This window comes from Chiloscyllium plagiosum, unplaced genomic scaffold, assembly GCF_037043375.1.
Source record: "Chiloscyllium plagiosum isolate Xiang-an unplaced genomic scaffold, Cpla_swu_hap1 HiC_scaffold_24, whole genome shotgun sequence".
In the NCBI taxonomy this organism is placed as follows: Eukaryota; Metazoa; Chordata; class Chondrichthyes; order Orectolobiformes; family Hemiscylliidae; genus Chiloscyllium; species Chiloscyllium plagiosum.
In genome coordinates, this window is record NW_028270162.1 from 20,694,010 (window position 1) to 20,710,108 (window position 16,099).

The following is a 16,099-nucleotide window of genomic DNA, read 5'->3' on the forward strand; positions in this document are numbered from 1 at the left end:
TGGGGTCGAGATGAAATAATTAGCAGCAAACATTGTTCAAATTGAGTATGTACAGTAACCCCAGCATCAAATCACCCTGAGTCACTGCTCAGTGAAGGTACTGGACAGAGTGGCGAAAGGAAATGGAAAGTGAAACCGAACTGAGCTCTGTTTGCTGCTGGAGTTCAGTTCATTTCTCAAATACCGAGGGAATCTTTGAGGAAACGAAACTTCAGGCCGGACCGTATTTTTATTTATCTCAGTGAGTGAGCAGGCAATCAGAGGCGAGCAGAGATGTGACGTTCAGAAACCGGCTCTGAGAATAAATAGGAGGGCACCTGCAACACAGACTCTGAGAGAGAGAGAGACCCAGAGGGGACGCAGCCGGGAACCGGGCACTTACAGTGGACACAGAGAGAGGGAGTTCTGTTCACGTCTTCCATCCAGATCGGACACCGGCGTGAACAAACCAGGGAAGACAAACTGCTGGGAAAGGAGCCTCGGAAACGAGTCTGCTGTTTAACTTTCCTGGAGCGGAGCCTCCAGCGAGGATTGTGAGTTCATTTCGTCTTTTTGTTTCGGGAATTGCAGAATTCGGTTTCTGGTGTGTGAAATGGGTTGCATAGACAGAGCTCTGGAGCAAGTCAGCAGCTCTGGCAGTCTGTGTGTGTGCACAGAACCCGGGGGGACGGTCCCAGTCTGGGCTGACTCCTCAGCAATGCTCCTGCCAGAACGGCCGCGTTTCTCTAGCGTTTGCTGGGAGTCTGATTCCCAACATCCGCAACTTTTTGTCTTTATTCGAGTGTGAAATGGGCCGTTTTGAATCTAATAAGCTCCACTTTGATCAATTGTTATTAGAAGAGATATGTAAATGGTGCAGATTTGAGGAGTCTGGGAGTGGAGAGGGGAATGGCTTTGCGGGGGGAGTGGAATATCTGTTTTGTCAGTGATGCTGAAATCCTAGTCCACAAACAGCATAGATCCACTCCATAGGTACTGGCTGGAGTTCGGTGTGTTCTGCAGCATCTGATTTTTGTGTGCAGTGTTTCTCCAATTGGAAATCAATCATTAAGAAGAAGTTTGATTGAATTGGGTGTACAGTAGGTACAGATTAGTTCCCTCAACTCTATCAGTGTCTGGAAAAGCCATTGCATGCTCAAAATGGTCTGAGACACAAAACACAGCATCCCCATCACTAACATCCTGTTCATTTCTCAACAGCAATTTGACAACATGATACTGCAGGTGAAGTTTATGACCGGTGACATTGTCCCACTTGAGATCAATCCTTCCATTCAAGTATCAGCTCTCAAGACGTTGATATATGAGAAGACCAAGATACCTGTTTACCAACAGCGTCTGGTGATACAAAACGGGAACACTCAAGAGCTGAAGGACAACAAGAGACTGTCTGACTACTGTGTCCCTCCCAGTAACACTCTCATGCTGATCGTCAAGAATGAGGAGCGCATGCAGATATTCCTGCAGAATGACAAGGGAAAACTTTCTACATACGATGTTCGTCCCTCTCAGTCTGTTGAGGAGTTTAAAGCACAAGTCCAGCGACAGGAACGTGTCCCAATCAATCAGCAGCGCCTGATGTACGATGGGAAACAGCTGGAGGATGGTCGGTTACTCGCTGACTACAATATTCAGCCAGAGAGCACCATCTTCCTCTTGCTGCGTTTGCGGGGTGGCTCACTGTGACAGCACTAATACACAATCAGTGGGAGATGTTCCTCAAAACTGTTATCAAAATCTACTGCTGTATTCCCCCAATTATACAATTCCTATGCGGTTAGGGATCACAGTTAGTAAGTGGCCTTTTGGCTGTCACTCTGCTCTGTATTATATGTACTGATGCCCATATTCCTGATATGTACATACAGGCCATAGCCAGCATTTGGAACAGCAAGAGTTACGTCAGGAGTGGGAGGGGAAAAAAGAATGTGAAATGGGAACTGGCAAGTATTTTTTATTGAATAAATGTTATCAACGGCTACTGAACCTTTTTCCTTTGGAGCTGGATTCATATAAGGTCCAACTTCCCTCAGTCTGCAGTTTGCAGGGAACTTAGCTGAAATAACTAGGGTCAGTAAGTCACAACATTCACGTTCTCACAGCATTGAAATTATGTTTTTTTGCTTCTAATTGGCAGCATCAGTGAGCTGTGCCTCAGGATGGTTGCTACATGAATGAAGAGTGGGATAACTTTTTGTTATGCATTGAAACGTACCTAAAATAAGCGTGTGGAATGGATGGTCAAGATGGTTATCAAATTTACTTATGTTTATTCACAATGGTGTTAAATATTTTACAAATATTTGTCTTTGCCTGATTAAACCTGATTGTATAACATACTTAGATGTAAATAATATTGTTAAGTTAATAGCATTTGTATTGTCTATGCCTTTAAAAAATAAAATTTGTCTTGTTGTTTGGACAAAATGAAATCTTGTGATGTTATGCTGTTGGTTAAAGACGTTTGCCATGCTTGCCTTCCGTGGGTGTAGAAAGGCTTTACAAGGATGATTCCAGAACTGGAGGTTTAAGCTATAGGGTGAGGCTGAATATGCTGGGGCTTTTCTAAAACCTGCAGAAACAGAGGCTGAGGGGTGGCCTGAACAAGATTTATAAAATCATGAAGGGCATTGATACGTTGAATAGCTGAGGTCTTTTTCCTAGAGTGGGGGAGGCCAAAACTAGAGGACATAGAATTAAGGTGAGAAGAAAAACATTTGAAAAGAACCTGAGGAGTACCTTTTTCACACAGAGAGTGGTGTATGTATGGAAAATACTACTAGAAGAAGTAGTGGAGGAGGGTACAATTACAACATTTAAAAGACACCTGGATGGTGTATGAACAGGAAACATTTAGAGCAATATAGGCCAAATGTTTGGCAAATGGTACTCAGTCAGATTGAGATTTCTGTTCAGTGCTGAGGATTTGGATCGAAGGGTCTGTTTCTGTGCTGTATAACTCTATGACTAGAATAAGGCATCTATAACTTGGGAAGATATCCTCCCTGTTTATCTTTCCTTATCCCACCACAGGAGACACCAGCGAACACATAGCACTGATGGGTTTCATGCAGAGGATGAATAGTTCCCTTGGATAGCATTGTATAGGGGCCTGGACAACATGTCAAAGTAGACAGCCTTCAATCAATGGTTTCGAGCACAGTAAACCAAGGGTGACATTTCTTAGCAGTCCATGGGCTTGGATACGATCATTCAGCCATTCAGGGTAGTCAGATTTAGAATCTTCTCCTGGACTCTATATTCCCCTTTGTGTGCTGATCTCCCCTTTAATGAGAGAAAGGCAGTGATTGAGTGAGTTGCTTGTGTCAGTGAAGGGAAAGTGGCGATTTCTCCCTTCTTCCTGTACTCCTGGGCATCCCTACAGTTGACTGGGATCATACTGAGCTGGGTGACAAACTTCAACTAAAAGCAGGAATTTCACTGTGATAGTATAATACAGTGAGAATTTGTAGCTGGATCCAATGATTTTCTAACAGGCGATGCCACTAAGCCAAAGTTGACATTATAGTTCAGAGGCTTATTCCCATCTGACGCCAACTGTAGCACCCTACCTGGGATTCCATATGAGAGAAGCTAGCTAGATTACAGCATCGACCCTCCTCTCCACATGGCTGTGTAACATTACGTGTGGAGTGGAGGATTCAAGATGGCGGTGACCCAGTAGATCTGAGTCTGCTGAGCTCTGCCCAGGATCTGGGCAAAGTGGGGTAGCTACCCTTCCCTCATTTCTTAAACTACTAAAAATAGCTTTTTCCCAGCAGCTACAGTTATTCTGCATCAAATTTTAGCAGCTTGATACATTTTAAAATGACCAAAGGTAAAGGACCATGGAGTTCGCAACAGGCAGGGAACCCCTCCCCCCGCGTAGCAACAGATGCGTCCATAGCCGCCCTGGGGGACTTACCTGGAGAGGTGAGCCTGACCTCAAAGTTTGTTTAGCTCCAAGAGAAGAGACTCAGTCGACTTGGGAGTTGATCTTGATCATGCTTCTGCAGCATGACCGAGAGATCGAGAAACTTGAGCAGCATGTTGGAGGGGCAGAGCAATGAGCCATGGTCTCTGAGACCGCTGCTGAATCTTCCATGGGTCAGGTCCGGGCTCTGGAATGTTGAGTCGGGCCTTAGAAGAGCATATCGACAACCTTGAAAATCGTGGTCATCAGAAAAATATTCGGTTGCTGGGCCTTGCCGAACGAGAGGAGGAAGGCCAGCTTATTGACATTTTTGGAGCAATCGCTCCCACAACTGCTGAAGCTGGAGCCGGGTGCACGTTGAACAGGCTCACTGGGTTGCTGTGTGCAGGCCCGGGTCGGACCAGCACCCCCGCCAGGGCTTAGTTCCACTCCAGCATTACAGGGAAAAACAAATGTTGCTGGAGGCCTCCAGAGTTTTGGGGAAGGATCCCCAAGCCATGATATACAAGTGATCAAAAATAATGCTGTTCCAGGACTTTTCTCCACTTGTGGTATGCAAGAGGAAGGCGTTTGACGAGGTAAAGAAGTATCTGAGGGATTTAAATATTCAGTATTCCATGTGATACCCAGCAACGCTGTGCTTCAGTCATGAAGGGTCTGTGCATAACTTCAGATCACCGGAAACAGTAAAAGAATTTTTGGATGCTCTCAAATACACTGATGGGCTTGAACTATATGGACAATGACTTTATTTTAGCCCCTTTTTTTCTCCTCCTCCCTCCCCCTTTCTCTTTTCCATCCTTCTTTGTGGGGAGGTTTTTTCTTTTAACTTATCTATAACTGGTTGTTGGGGGATGTTTCTGAGTTTTTAAAAAATATTTGCTGAGATTGTAATTTTACATATTTTATTTTATGTTGCTGTTTTGTTAAGGGTGTTTAGGGTAATAGTATGGAGGGGGTGGGTTGGTTGCCCACTTCTAATTCTTGTATTATAAGATATTGACATATGTTTACTTTACTTTGTAATGTCTGGGCTGAGGGCATGGCTCGAGTTGGGAGGTGCTATGGTGAGATTACTGGAAGGTAGGAGTGCCCCCAGTGGTCTCCTTTTAATTATATCTTATTTTAGTTTAGGAGTAGTTCTTAGTTATTTTGATTTAGTTGTTTCAAAGGTTGTATTTTTAAATTTATGCGAATTGTTTATGGTCTCTACTCAATGCTTTTTGGGTGGGGTTCTTCCTTCTTGGTGGGGGGGAGGGCTGAGAGTTTCTTGAACAACCATGGCTAATCATTTGTTTAAATGGTGCACCTGGAATGTCAAGGGGAGGCACTTGCCAATTAAAAGGAAAATACATTATCAAGTCTTAAAAAAGAGAGAGTTGATGTAGCCCTTTTACAGGAGACATATCTACTTGATAAAGAGCATTCAAAGCTGCAACAGGGAGGATTTGGTCAGGTGTTCTTTTTATCTTTTAGTTCAAAAAGTAGGGGAGTGGCCATTTTTATCCGGAAGAATCTTCCCTTCCAAATGCTAAGCCAGATAAAGATGAGTCTGGATGGTAGAGGAGTACAGGATTTTGAATGTATATTGCCCCCCAGCACATCCTTTTAAATTTGCAACAGATGCGCTCTCCAAGTTGATGGCTCTCGGGGTACGTCACATAATTATAGGAGGAGATTTTAATTGTATTATCAATCCCGAGGTGGACAGGATACCTAGGAGCTGTGTAGGTATATCTCTGAGATCTAGGCAGTTGGCTGATCTGAATATGGAGTTGGGGCTTGGAGATGTGTGGAGGTGTCTTCACCCTGAGGGTAGAGATTTTACTTTTTATCCTAACCCACACAAGTGTCATATTAGAATTGATATTTTTTTTGTCCCCTTGACCTTTCTGAATTTGATATTGTCTTGTAAAATAGGGAATATAACTATTTCCAACCACACAGCAGTGTATATGGAGGTCAAGACTAGTGATGACAAGATGGGTTCCCGACATTGGCGACCCTTTCCTATTGAAGGATAGTAAGTTCATAGAATATTTCTCGCAGGAATTTAAAACATTCTGGGGTATCAATTCAGGTATGGCCAGCAACCCACCAGTGATGTGGGAGACTGCTAAGGCATATGCGCGTGGCTTGGTTATCTCATATTCTGTGACTCAGAATACACAAAAGGTAGAACAACAATGTCTACTTGAGACTTGCCTGAAGGTAGCTGAGACAGCGTATGTTGATAGGCCGCCGATTACTAAATTACAGCGGATTACAGCCCTCAGTGCTACTTTGAATACCGCACTTACTCAAACAGCAAAGACGGAGATACTGTTTGCGAAGCAGAGATTATTTGAGCACAGCAATAAGCTGGGCAGGTATCTAGCAAACCTTGCCAGAAAGAAAAAGGCTCCCCAATCCATTATGTCTATTAGAGAGGGTGCTGGTAACTTGACATGTGATCCTAAAAAGATCAATGCAGCCTTTAGAAAGTTCTACTTCGAGCTGTATAAGTCGGAGGACTGTGAGAATAGAGCGAGGAAGGTGGAGTCTTTTTTTAAAAACCTCTCGGGCTTAACCTCGGAGCAAGTGTCACTTTTGAATGTCCCCCTGACAACCCAGGAAGTCCAGGAGGTGGTGAGGCAGCTCCAGAGCGGTAAAGCGCCCAGACCAGACGGATTCCAGGCTGAGTTCTATAAAAAATTCATAGATGAATTGGTCGGACCACTTATAGATATTGCTGTGGTTCTGTTCGCCGAGCTGGAAGTTTTTGTTGCAAACGTTTCGTCCCCTGTCTAGGTGACATCCCCAGTGCTTGGGAGCCTCCTTTGAAGCGCTTCTGTGGTGTTTCCTCCGGCATTTATAGTGGCCTGTCCCTGCCGCTTCCGGTTGACAACAAATCTTCTCCCAAACTTTGAACACTTATAGATATATATAACTATTCATATACTCAGGGTTGCCTCCCGCCCTCCTTGAGAGAAGCAAATATCTCTCTCATTCTTAAAAATGTAAAAGCCCCAGATGACTGTACTTCGTACAGACCTATGTCCTTGTTGAATGTGGACATTTAAAATCCTCTCAAAAATGTTGGCATTAAGACTGGAGAGAGTTTTACCATTTATTATACAAGAGGATCTAACGGGGTTTATTAAGGATCGCAGATCTACTAATAACATTAAAAGCGTGTTAAACATGTTACCATCCTGCCAGCAGGGAGCGATACAAGGATTAGTCATCTCCCTAGATGCAGAGAAGGCATTCGATCGAGTAAGAATGGTCATATCTTTTTTATACTATGGAACAGTTTGGCATCGGAGAGGTCTTTACCAAGTGTGTTGCAGTATTACATGATGACCCTAAAGCAGCGGTGATTACCAACGGCATAAGATTGGATAGCTTTAGTATTGGCAGAAGTTGTCGTCAAGGATGCCCTCTCTCACCACTCCTATTTACACTAGTGATTGAGCTTCTGGCGGAAGCTATCCAAACTGACCCCAATAACAGCCCCGAAGGTAGGATTGGGTAAGCATAAAATCACTCTTTATGCGGAAGATGTCCTTCTTTTCGTAAATGACCCATCGATATCTGTGACCCGCTTAATTCAAGTGGTTAACTTATTTGGTATGTTCTCAGGTTACAAAATTAATTTTATGAAATCAGAGGCCATACCACTAGGAAGTCTTACTAGCATATCCAATTTTCCGGATGGATCCCGTTTCCCCTTTCGGTGGTCACTGGGAGGTTTTCTCTTTCGGTATTTTTATTACCCCGGTATTTGGTCAGCTATAAAAAGCTAATTATACACAAGCAATCTCCCTGAGGTAACAGTGGCTGAAGGACCTGAACTGAAGGGAATGTATATTTGCCAGGATTTGGTGTTGGAGAGACTGTTAGGTCTGAAGGTTGATAAGTCTCTGGGGCCTGATGGTCTGCATCCCAGGGTACTGAAGGAGGTGGCTCGGAAATCGTGGATGCGTTGGTGATTATTTTCCAGAGTTCAATAGATTCGGGGTCGGTTCCTGAGGATTGGAGGGTGGCTAATGTTATACCACTTTTTAAGAAAGGTGGGCGAGAGAAAGCAGGAAATTATAGACCAGTTAGTCTGACCTCAGTGGTGGGAAAGATGCTGGAGTCTATTATAAAGGATGAAATTACTGCACATCTGGATAGTAGTAACAGGATAGGACAGAGTCAGCATGGATTTATGAAGGGGAAAGCATGCTTGACTAACCTTCTTGAATTTTTTGAGGATGTAACTCTAAAGTTGGACGAGGGAGATGTAGTGTACCTGGACTTTCAGAAAGCTTTTGATAAAGTCCCACACAGGAGGTTAGTGAGTAAAATTAGGGCGCATGGTATTGGGGGCAAAGTACTAGATTGGATTGAAAATTGGTTGGCTAATAGGAAACAAAGAGTAGTGATTAACGGCTCCTTTTTGGAATGGCAGGCAGTGCCAGTGGGGTACCGCAGGGATCCGTGCTGGGACCGCAGCTTTTTACAATATATGTTAATGATATAGAAGATGGTATCAGTAATAACATTAGCAAATTTGCTGATGATACAAAGCTGGGTGGCAGGGTGAAATGTGATGAGGATGTTAGGAGATTACAGGGTGACCTGGACAAGTTAAGTGAGTGGGCAGATGCATGGCAGATGCAGTTTAATGTGGATAAATGTATGGTTATCCACTTTGGTGGCAAGAACAGGAAGGCAGACTACTACATCAATGGAATCAATTTATGTAAAGGGGCAGTACAGAGAGATCTGAGTGTTCTTGTACACCAGTCAATGAAGGCAAGCATGCAGGTACAGCAGGTAGTGAAGTAGGCTAATAGCATGCTGGCCTTCATAACAAGAGGAATTGAGTATAGAAGCAAAGAGGTGCTTCTGCAGCTGTACGGGGCCCTGGTGAGACCACACCTGGAGTACTGTGTGCAGTTCTGGTCTCCAAATTTGAGAAAAGACATTCTGGCTATTGAGGGAGTGCAGCATAGATTCATGAGGTCAATTCCTGGAATGGCAGGATTACCTTACACTGAAAGACTGAAGCGACTGGGCTTGTATACCCTTGAGTTTCGAAGACTGAGAGGGGATCTGATTGAGACGTATAAGATTATGAAAGGATTGGACACTCTGGCAGTAGGAAACATATTTCCACTGATGGGTGAGTGCCGAACCAGAGGACACAGCTTAAAAATACGGGGTAGACCATTTAGGACAGAGCTCAGGAGAAACTTCTTCACCCAGAGAGTGGTGGGTGTGTGGAATGCTCTGCCCCAGAGGGCAGTGGAGGCCCACTCTCTGGATTCATTTAAGAAAGAGTTGGATATAGCTCTCAAAGATAGTGGAATCAAGGGTTATGGAGATAAGGCAGGAACAGGATACTGATTAGGAATGACCAGCCATGATTATATTGAATGGCGGTGCAGGCTCGAAGGGCTGAATGGCCTACTCCTGCACCTATTGTCTATTGTCTATTGTCTATTGTCTATTTATTAGGAAAAATAAGGCAAGACCTCCAAGATCTCCCGATATCCTGGCTAGGAAGAATAGCTTTGGTCAAGATGAATATTCTCTCTCGCCTACAGTACCCCATGAGAATGTTTCCTTTGATGTTGCCAAGACAGGTGCTGCGTAAGCTTTATGGTTGGCTTGGAATCATAGATGGCTCCTTATTAAATTAGATAAGTTGCAGCTCTACAAGTAAGGGGGCGTCTATATTTTCTGGATTTCAGGAAGTACCAACTGAGTTCTCTGTTTTCATATGTGGCTGATTGGGTCTCTTGTGACCCACAATCAATTTGGTTGGATATTGAGGCTTCCCAAGCAAAATGCCCCCTCATCAATCTATTATTTATGGATAAGATGAGAGTTATTACAGATCATTGTAAAAGCCCAGTTGTATTAAATACAATCAAAGCTTGGAGTATAATGCGACAGAATGAAGGTAATTTACAAAAAACCTCCCCTTTTACTCCTATAGCAGGAACATTGGGATTTCAGCCAGGCTTGACTGACACTGGATTTAAAATTTGGGAGTCCAGAGGCATCTCCTGTTTGGGAGATCTGTTCGATGGGCAGGTCATGATGTCCTTCGAACAGTTGTGTCAGAAGTTCAGGTTGCCTAACAAGGACCTTTTTTGATATTTTCAAGTACGAGACTTCATACAAAAAAAAGACCACATTGATGACTAATCCGTACAAACCAGATATGGAAAGGAGAGTGCTTTGGCCGATGGGTGCACCCTTGGTTAGTACTCTCTACCACTCGCTAGGTAATGAGGTATCAAAGGACATGGAATGGTTATATGAAACCTGGAATCAAGAATTATGGATGGAAATCTCCTCAGAGATGTGGGAGGACATCTGGGAAAATGTCAGGAAGATCTCTATCTGTAATAGAACTCAGGCTATTCAATTGAAGATACTTCATAGGGCTCATGTGGCACCAGCGGCTTGCAAGGTTCAAGGTAGGAGTATCCCCAATGTGCCCTAAATGTAAAATAGAAGTTGGTACTCTCACTCATTGTCTGTGGACATGCCATAAGATTCGTAGATATTGGGACAGTGTAGCAAATGCCTTGGCAAAGATTTTGGCAACGGAGCTTGGGTTGGATCCAGTGTCTCTCTTTCTGGGCTTTCCAAATCTTCCTTCTCTAGCTGCATACGGGAAGAAACTATTTTGTGTGAGGAAAAGCATTTTTGTAAGTTGGGTATCGGAAGTCCCCTGAACTTCTTCATGAATACGGTGCACCAAAAAACTGAATTATTTTACAGAACATGGCGGCCTTTTTTGAACTACACCATTGCAGATGTATCAGCCATACTGTTTAGGGCCTTTGTTTAGCCGTGAGGATGATGTTTGTTGGTTCAGGGGCCCCTGGGAGGAAGAATCCCGTATAAATACGGGTTTTGTTATCACTTGATGTAATTTTATTTTGAATGTGTATTTACTTATTTACCTTATTTTTCTTTTTTTGTTGTTAGTAATGTACAATACTGTGGTCTTTTTGTATATATAGAGTCTTCTTTCTTTTATCTTATTTTGTGTTTTGGTCGTTTGTAGAGTAGATTAGTAGTTAGTTTTCTTAATTTTATATTGGTGCTGTTATTATACTGCAAAGTGGATACACTATTTTGTATTAATTTTGTAAAAAACACCTCAAAAATCTTTTTCTTTTCAATAAAAATACTTACAAAGAAAAACATTATGTGTGATGCACTTCCCATGGGAAAGCCAATGGACTAGGGTATGTGGAGTTGATTGTTAGTAGCAGAGGAGAAAGTGACATTGGTCGCAGAGTTTTGCGTTGCGACAACAAGGACCTTCTTGGTATGAGGTGCTGAAGTTCAAATTCCACCCTACAATTATGAATCATTTCTTGAGGAATGAAAGCAGTGCTAAATAACATCTGAGCTTGTGCGAAGAACTGGAAAATCTCTTTAGCATTAGTGGGGGATGAATATGATCTTGTAGACCATAAGCATGTTATCAAATGCTCTTTGTCAAACAGCCAAAGGGTACCCTGGCAACTGGAGACAATGGTGAATGTCATTGTAAATGTCAGCCCTCACTGAACGGAGCAGCCTGGGGGAGGACCTTTGGCCTTCGATGCTCAGTGCAGTAAGGAAGATCAGGAGGGCTAGCATCTGTGATGCTGGGGACCTCGGAAGAGGCTGAGACAGATCATCCTCTTATCACTTCTGGCTGAAGATACTTGCAAATGCTTCAGCCGTATTTTTTATACTGATGTGCCGTGGAGTTTGCTCTTCCATTGATTGCCCACCAAACATTCATGAATTGATTTGGCAGAGTAAACACTGAATCTTTTTATTTTAGTGTCTGAATGTCAATGTTGAGGACTGTCAGGGCAACCCATTCACAATTGTATAGCACTGTACTGCCACCTCTGCTGGGTCTGTTCTATTGGTGAGACAGGACATACCCATGGATAATGGTAATGGTTTCTGATATATTGTTGAGATGATTCTCAGGCTATGTCAGGTTGCTGCTTTACTAGTCTGTGAGACAGCTGTCCTGATTTGACCTAAGCTCTCAGATAGTAATGAGGAGCCTTCGCAATTCCAACAGATCTAGGTTCACCATTGTTCTTTCCAGTTGTTATGGACCGGGCCAGACCCCCTCAAAACATTTCAAGAAAGTAGTCCAGACCCTAACTTTGCTAGTTGTCAAAAGCAGGTGTACAGTGGATATTCCAGTGGAGATGCAGCTGGTCAAACCACTTAGTTTTGAAAAAAACAGTTTATTTACAAGATCACCAAATGAAACACAAACAAAAGAGAACAGAATACCGTGAAACAACCTATTTGAAAACCCAACAGATTATCTCAACTTAATGATGCCATTCCTAATACTTGCAACAATCCCATAGACATCCCTTGGCACAAAAAGTAAAATCTAACACAGGGTCTTACAGGAGAGGAGTCAGAGAGAGATCAGCATGGACCTACTTCTTTACGGTCCAGCAGCTTTTCAACTATACTGCTAAAAACCAAACCAAACCAGAGAAAAGATGAGCCGGGAGAACTGGCCACTCCCCTTTCATTGTATAAGTTTTGTTAAACTGAAAAGTCTTCTGCCTGAGGCAGTATCGGTTAGCTATAATCAGAATGGCCCTGAATCCCTTCAACTTAGACTTTTTGGATTCTGTGTCTTTTATGACTTCTCTGAAAAAGAAGCCAAGGACACCATAACCTTGTTAAAGGAGCAGCATTGTCAGTCAGTGCCTCGATTGTTCCCAGGTGAATCATCTGTTTTCATTTCTTTCACCAAATGCTTGAGCAGATAAAACCGAACAGCTTACATTTGACAGTCACCACATTGCTATCGGTCTGGAGTCACATGTAGGCCAGACCAGGTAAAGATGGAGAATATGGATCAGTGGTGCTGGAAGAGCACAGCAATTCAGGCAGCATCCGAGGACAGGCAAAATCGACGTTTCGGGCAAAAGCCCTTCATCAGGAATAATGGCAGAGAGCCTGAAGCGTGGAGAGATAAGCTAGAGGAGGGTGGGGGTGGGGATAGAGTAGCATAGAGTACAATGGGTGAGTGGGGGAAGAGATGAAGGTGATAGGTCAGGGAGGAGAGGGTGGAGTGGATAGGTGGAAAAGGAGCTGGGCAGGTCGGACAAGTCCGGACAAGTCAGGGGATCGTGTTGCTGGAGGTGATAAACTAGGATGAGGTGGGGGAAGGGGAAATGAGGAAGCTGTTGAAGTCCACATTGATGCTCTGGGGTTGAAGTGTTCCGAGGCGGAAGATGAGGCGTTCTTCTTCCATGCGTCTGGTGGTGAGGGAGCGGCGGTGGAGGAGGCCCAGCACCTCCATATCCTCGGCAGAATGGGAGGGGGAGTTGAAATGTTGAGCCACGGGGCGATTTGGTTGATTGGTGTGGGTGTCTCGGAGATGTTCCCTAAAGCGCTCTGCTAGGAGGCGCCCAGTCTCCCCAATGTAGAGGAGACCGCATCGGGAGCAACGGATACAATAAATGATATTAGTGGATGTGCAGGTAAAACTTTGATGGATGTGGAAGGCTCCTTTAAGGCCTTGGATGGAGGTGAGGGAGGAGGTGTGGGCACAGGTTTTACAGTTCCTGCGGGCAGGGGAAAGTGCCAGGATGGGAGGTGGGTCGTAGGGGGGCGTGGACCTGACCAGGTAGTCATGGAGGGAACGGTCTTTGTAGAAGAGGTGTGATCCAGGTAGCTGTGGGAGTCGGTGGGTTTGTAGAAAATGTCAGTGTCAAGTCGGTCGTCACTGATGGAGATGGAGAGGTCCAGGAAGGGGAGCGAGGTGTCAGAGATGGTCCAGGTAAATTTAAGGTCAGGGTGGAATGTGTTGGTGAAGTTGATGAATTGCTCAATCTCCTCGCGGGAGCACGAGGTGGCGCCAATGCAGTCATCAATGTAGCGGAGGAAGAGGTGGGGAGTGGTGCCGGTGTAATTACGGAAGATCAACTGCTCTACGTAGCCAACAAAGAGACAGGCATAGCTGGGGCCCATACGTGCGCCCATGGCTACCCCTTTGGTCTGGAGGAAGTGGGAGGATTCAAAGGAGAAATTGTTAAGGGTGAGGACCAGTTCGGCCAAACGAATGAGACTGTCGGTGGAAGGGTACTGTTGGGAACGTCTGGAGAGGAAAAAACGGAGGGCTTGGAGGCCCTGGTCATGGCGGATGGAGGTGTAGAGGGATTGGATATCCATGGTGAAGATGAGGCGTTGGGGGCCGGGGAAACGGAAGTCTTGGAGGAGGTGGAGGGCGTGGGTGGTGTCTCGAACGTATGTGGGGAGTTCCTGGACTTGGGGGGATAGGACAGTGTCGAGGTAGGTAGAGATGAGTTCAGTGGGGCAAGAGCATGCTGAGACAATGGGTCGGCCAGGGTGGTCAGGCTTGTGGATCTTGGGAAGGAGGTAGAACCGGGCAGTGCGGGGTTCCCGGACTATGAGGTTGGAAGCTGTGGGTGGGAGATCTCCTGAGGTGATGAGGTTCTGTATGGTCTGGGAGATGATGGTTTGGTGATGGGGGGTGGGGTCATGGTCAAGGGGGCGGTAGGAAGAGGTGTCCTCGAGTTGGCGTTTGGCTTCAGCGATGTAGAGGTCAGTGCGCCAGACTACCACTGCGCCCCCTTTGTCCGCTGGCTTAATGGTGAGGTCAGGATTGGAGCAGAGGGATTGGAGGGCTGCGCGTTGTGAGGGTGAGAGGTTGGAGTGGGGGAGGGGGGTCGACAGGTTGAGGCGGTTAATGTCCCTGCGGCAGTTGGAAATGAAGAGGTCGAGGGCAGGTAATAGGCCAGCGCGGGGTGTCCAGGTGGATGCAGTGTGTTGGAGGTGGGCGAAGGGGTCCTCGGAAGGTGGGCGGGAGTCCTGATTGTGAAAGTAAGCTCGGAGGCGGAGGCGGCGGAAGAATTGTTCGATGTCACGGCGTGTATTAAATTCATTGATGCGTGGACGGAGGGGGACGAAGGTGAGTCCTTTGCTGAGGACTGATCGTTCGTCCTCAGTGAGGGGGAGGTCTGGGGGGATGGTGAAAACCCGGCAGGGCTGGGAGCTGGGAGCGGGTGTGGGTGTAGAGCTGGGAGTGGGGTCGGAGCCAGTACCTGGAGTGGGTGTGATGGTGGGGGGAATGGGGGTAGAGTCATGAGCAGGGGTAGTGTTCCCCTCGGGGTTCTGGGGGGTGGGGATAGTGACAGTGGGGTCTGTGGGGGGCGTGTCAGCAGAATGCAGGTGAGTGGCATTGGTGGGGACGGAAGTGGTGGCAGACACGGCAGTAGGGGTGGCGGAAGTCACTGAGCGTGTGGCATCGGCGATGATGTGAGGGCCGGAAGTGGCTGTGGGAGTGGCCATGATGGGGGCAGAAGTGACATCATCAATCAGCGTGGGGGTGGTAGCTGCATCAGCCGCATGGCTAATGGTGTTTCCGAGGCCAGGGGAATCTTCTGGAATGTTCGAGGAGCGCTGGTTATGGGGGTGGGTAGATAAAAGTTTGTTGTACTTACAGTTTTTGATGTTTGAGATGGAATTGAAATACTGTTTGTTGAGAGTATGAATTCTCCTGAGGATGTAGTACAGAGTGGGTCCTTTGCAATTCTGAGAGAGTGTGGCCCTCAGCTGAGGCAGGGCAGACTGTAGAGAGGTTAGGTACCGGCGCATTGCTGCAAGCGTGGAGTGGAGGATCTTGATGGAGAACCGTTGCTGGTGTTTTTGAATCTGTAGTCTGTACTGTTTGTCCTGTTCGGGTCCGAACTCTGCTGGTTTAAAGGTGGTCCGGAGTCCGTGTGGGATGAGTTGGTTACGGAGACAGGCACTGAGGAAGCAAATGTGGCTGTGATAGCAAGTTTGTTTCAGGACATGGTCGAAGAGCTTCAGGGCTGAGGAAATGACCTGGGAGTTGCAGTGGGAGAGAGACTCCCTGAGATTCTTGTAGAGAGAGGAGGAAAACTTCTTCAAGGCAGGCATCCTTGCAAGAGGATTCGCAGTAGGGTTAAAATCAACGAGGTAAAAACAATGACTGCAGATGCTGGAAACCAGATTCTGGATTAGTGGTGCTGGAAGAGCACAGCAATTCAGGCAGCATCCGAGGACAGGCAAAATCAACGTTTCGGGCAAAAGCCCTTCATCAGGAATAAAGACAGAGAGCCTGAAGCATGGAGAGATAAGCCA

The 16,099-nt window shown here is 45.6% G+C and overlaps 1 protein-coding gene across 1 annotated transcript; it reads left to right on the top strand.

Annotated features, from left to right (window-relative positions):
* The first annotated feature begins 343 nt into the window (after positions 1-343).
* On the top strand, positions 344-2,432 carry LOC148145375 (polyubiquitin-like). Its single transcript, XM_087999985.1, has 2 exons — positions 344-533; positions 1,201-2,432. The coding sequence occupies exon 2, from the start codon at positions 1,213-1,215 to the stop codon at positions 1,684-1,686; it is 474 nt and encodes a 157-aa protein (XP_087856111.1). The 5' UTR covers positions 344-533; positions 1,201-1,212; the 3' UTR covers positions 1,687-2,432.
* The last annotated feature ends 13,667 nt before the right edge of the window (positions 2,433-16,099 follow it).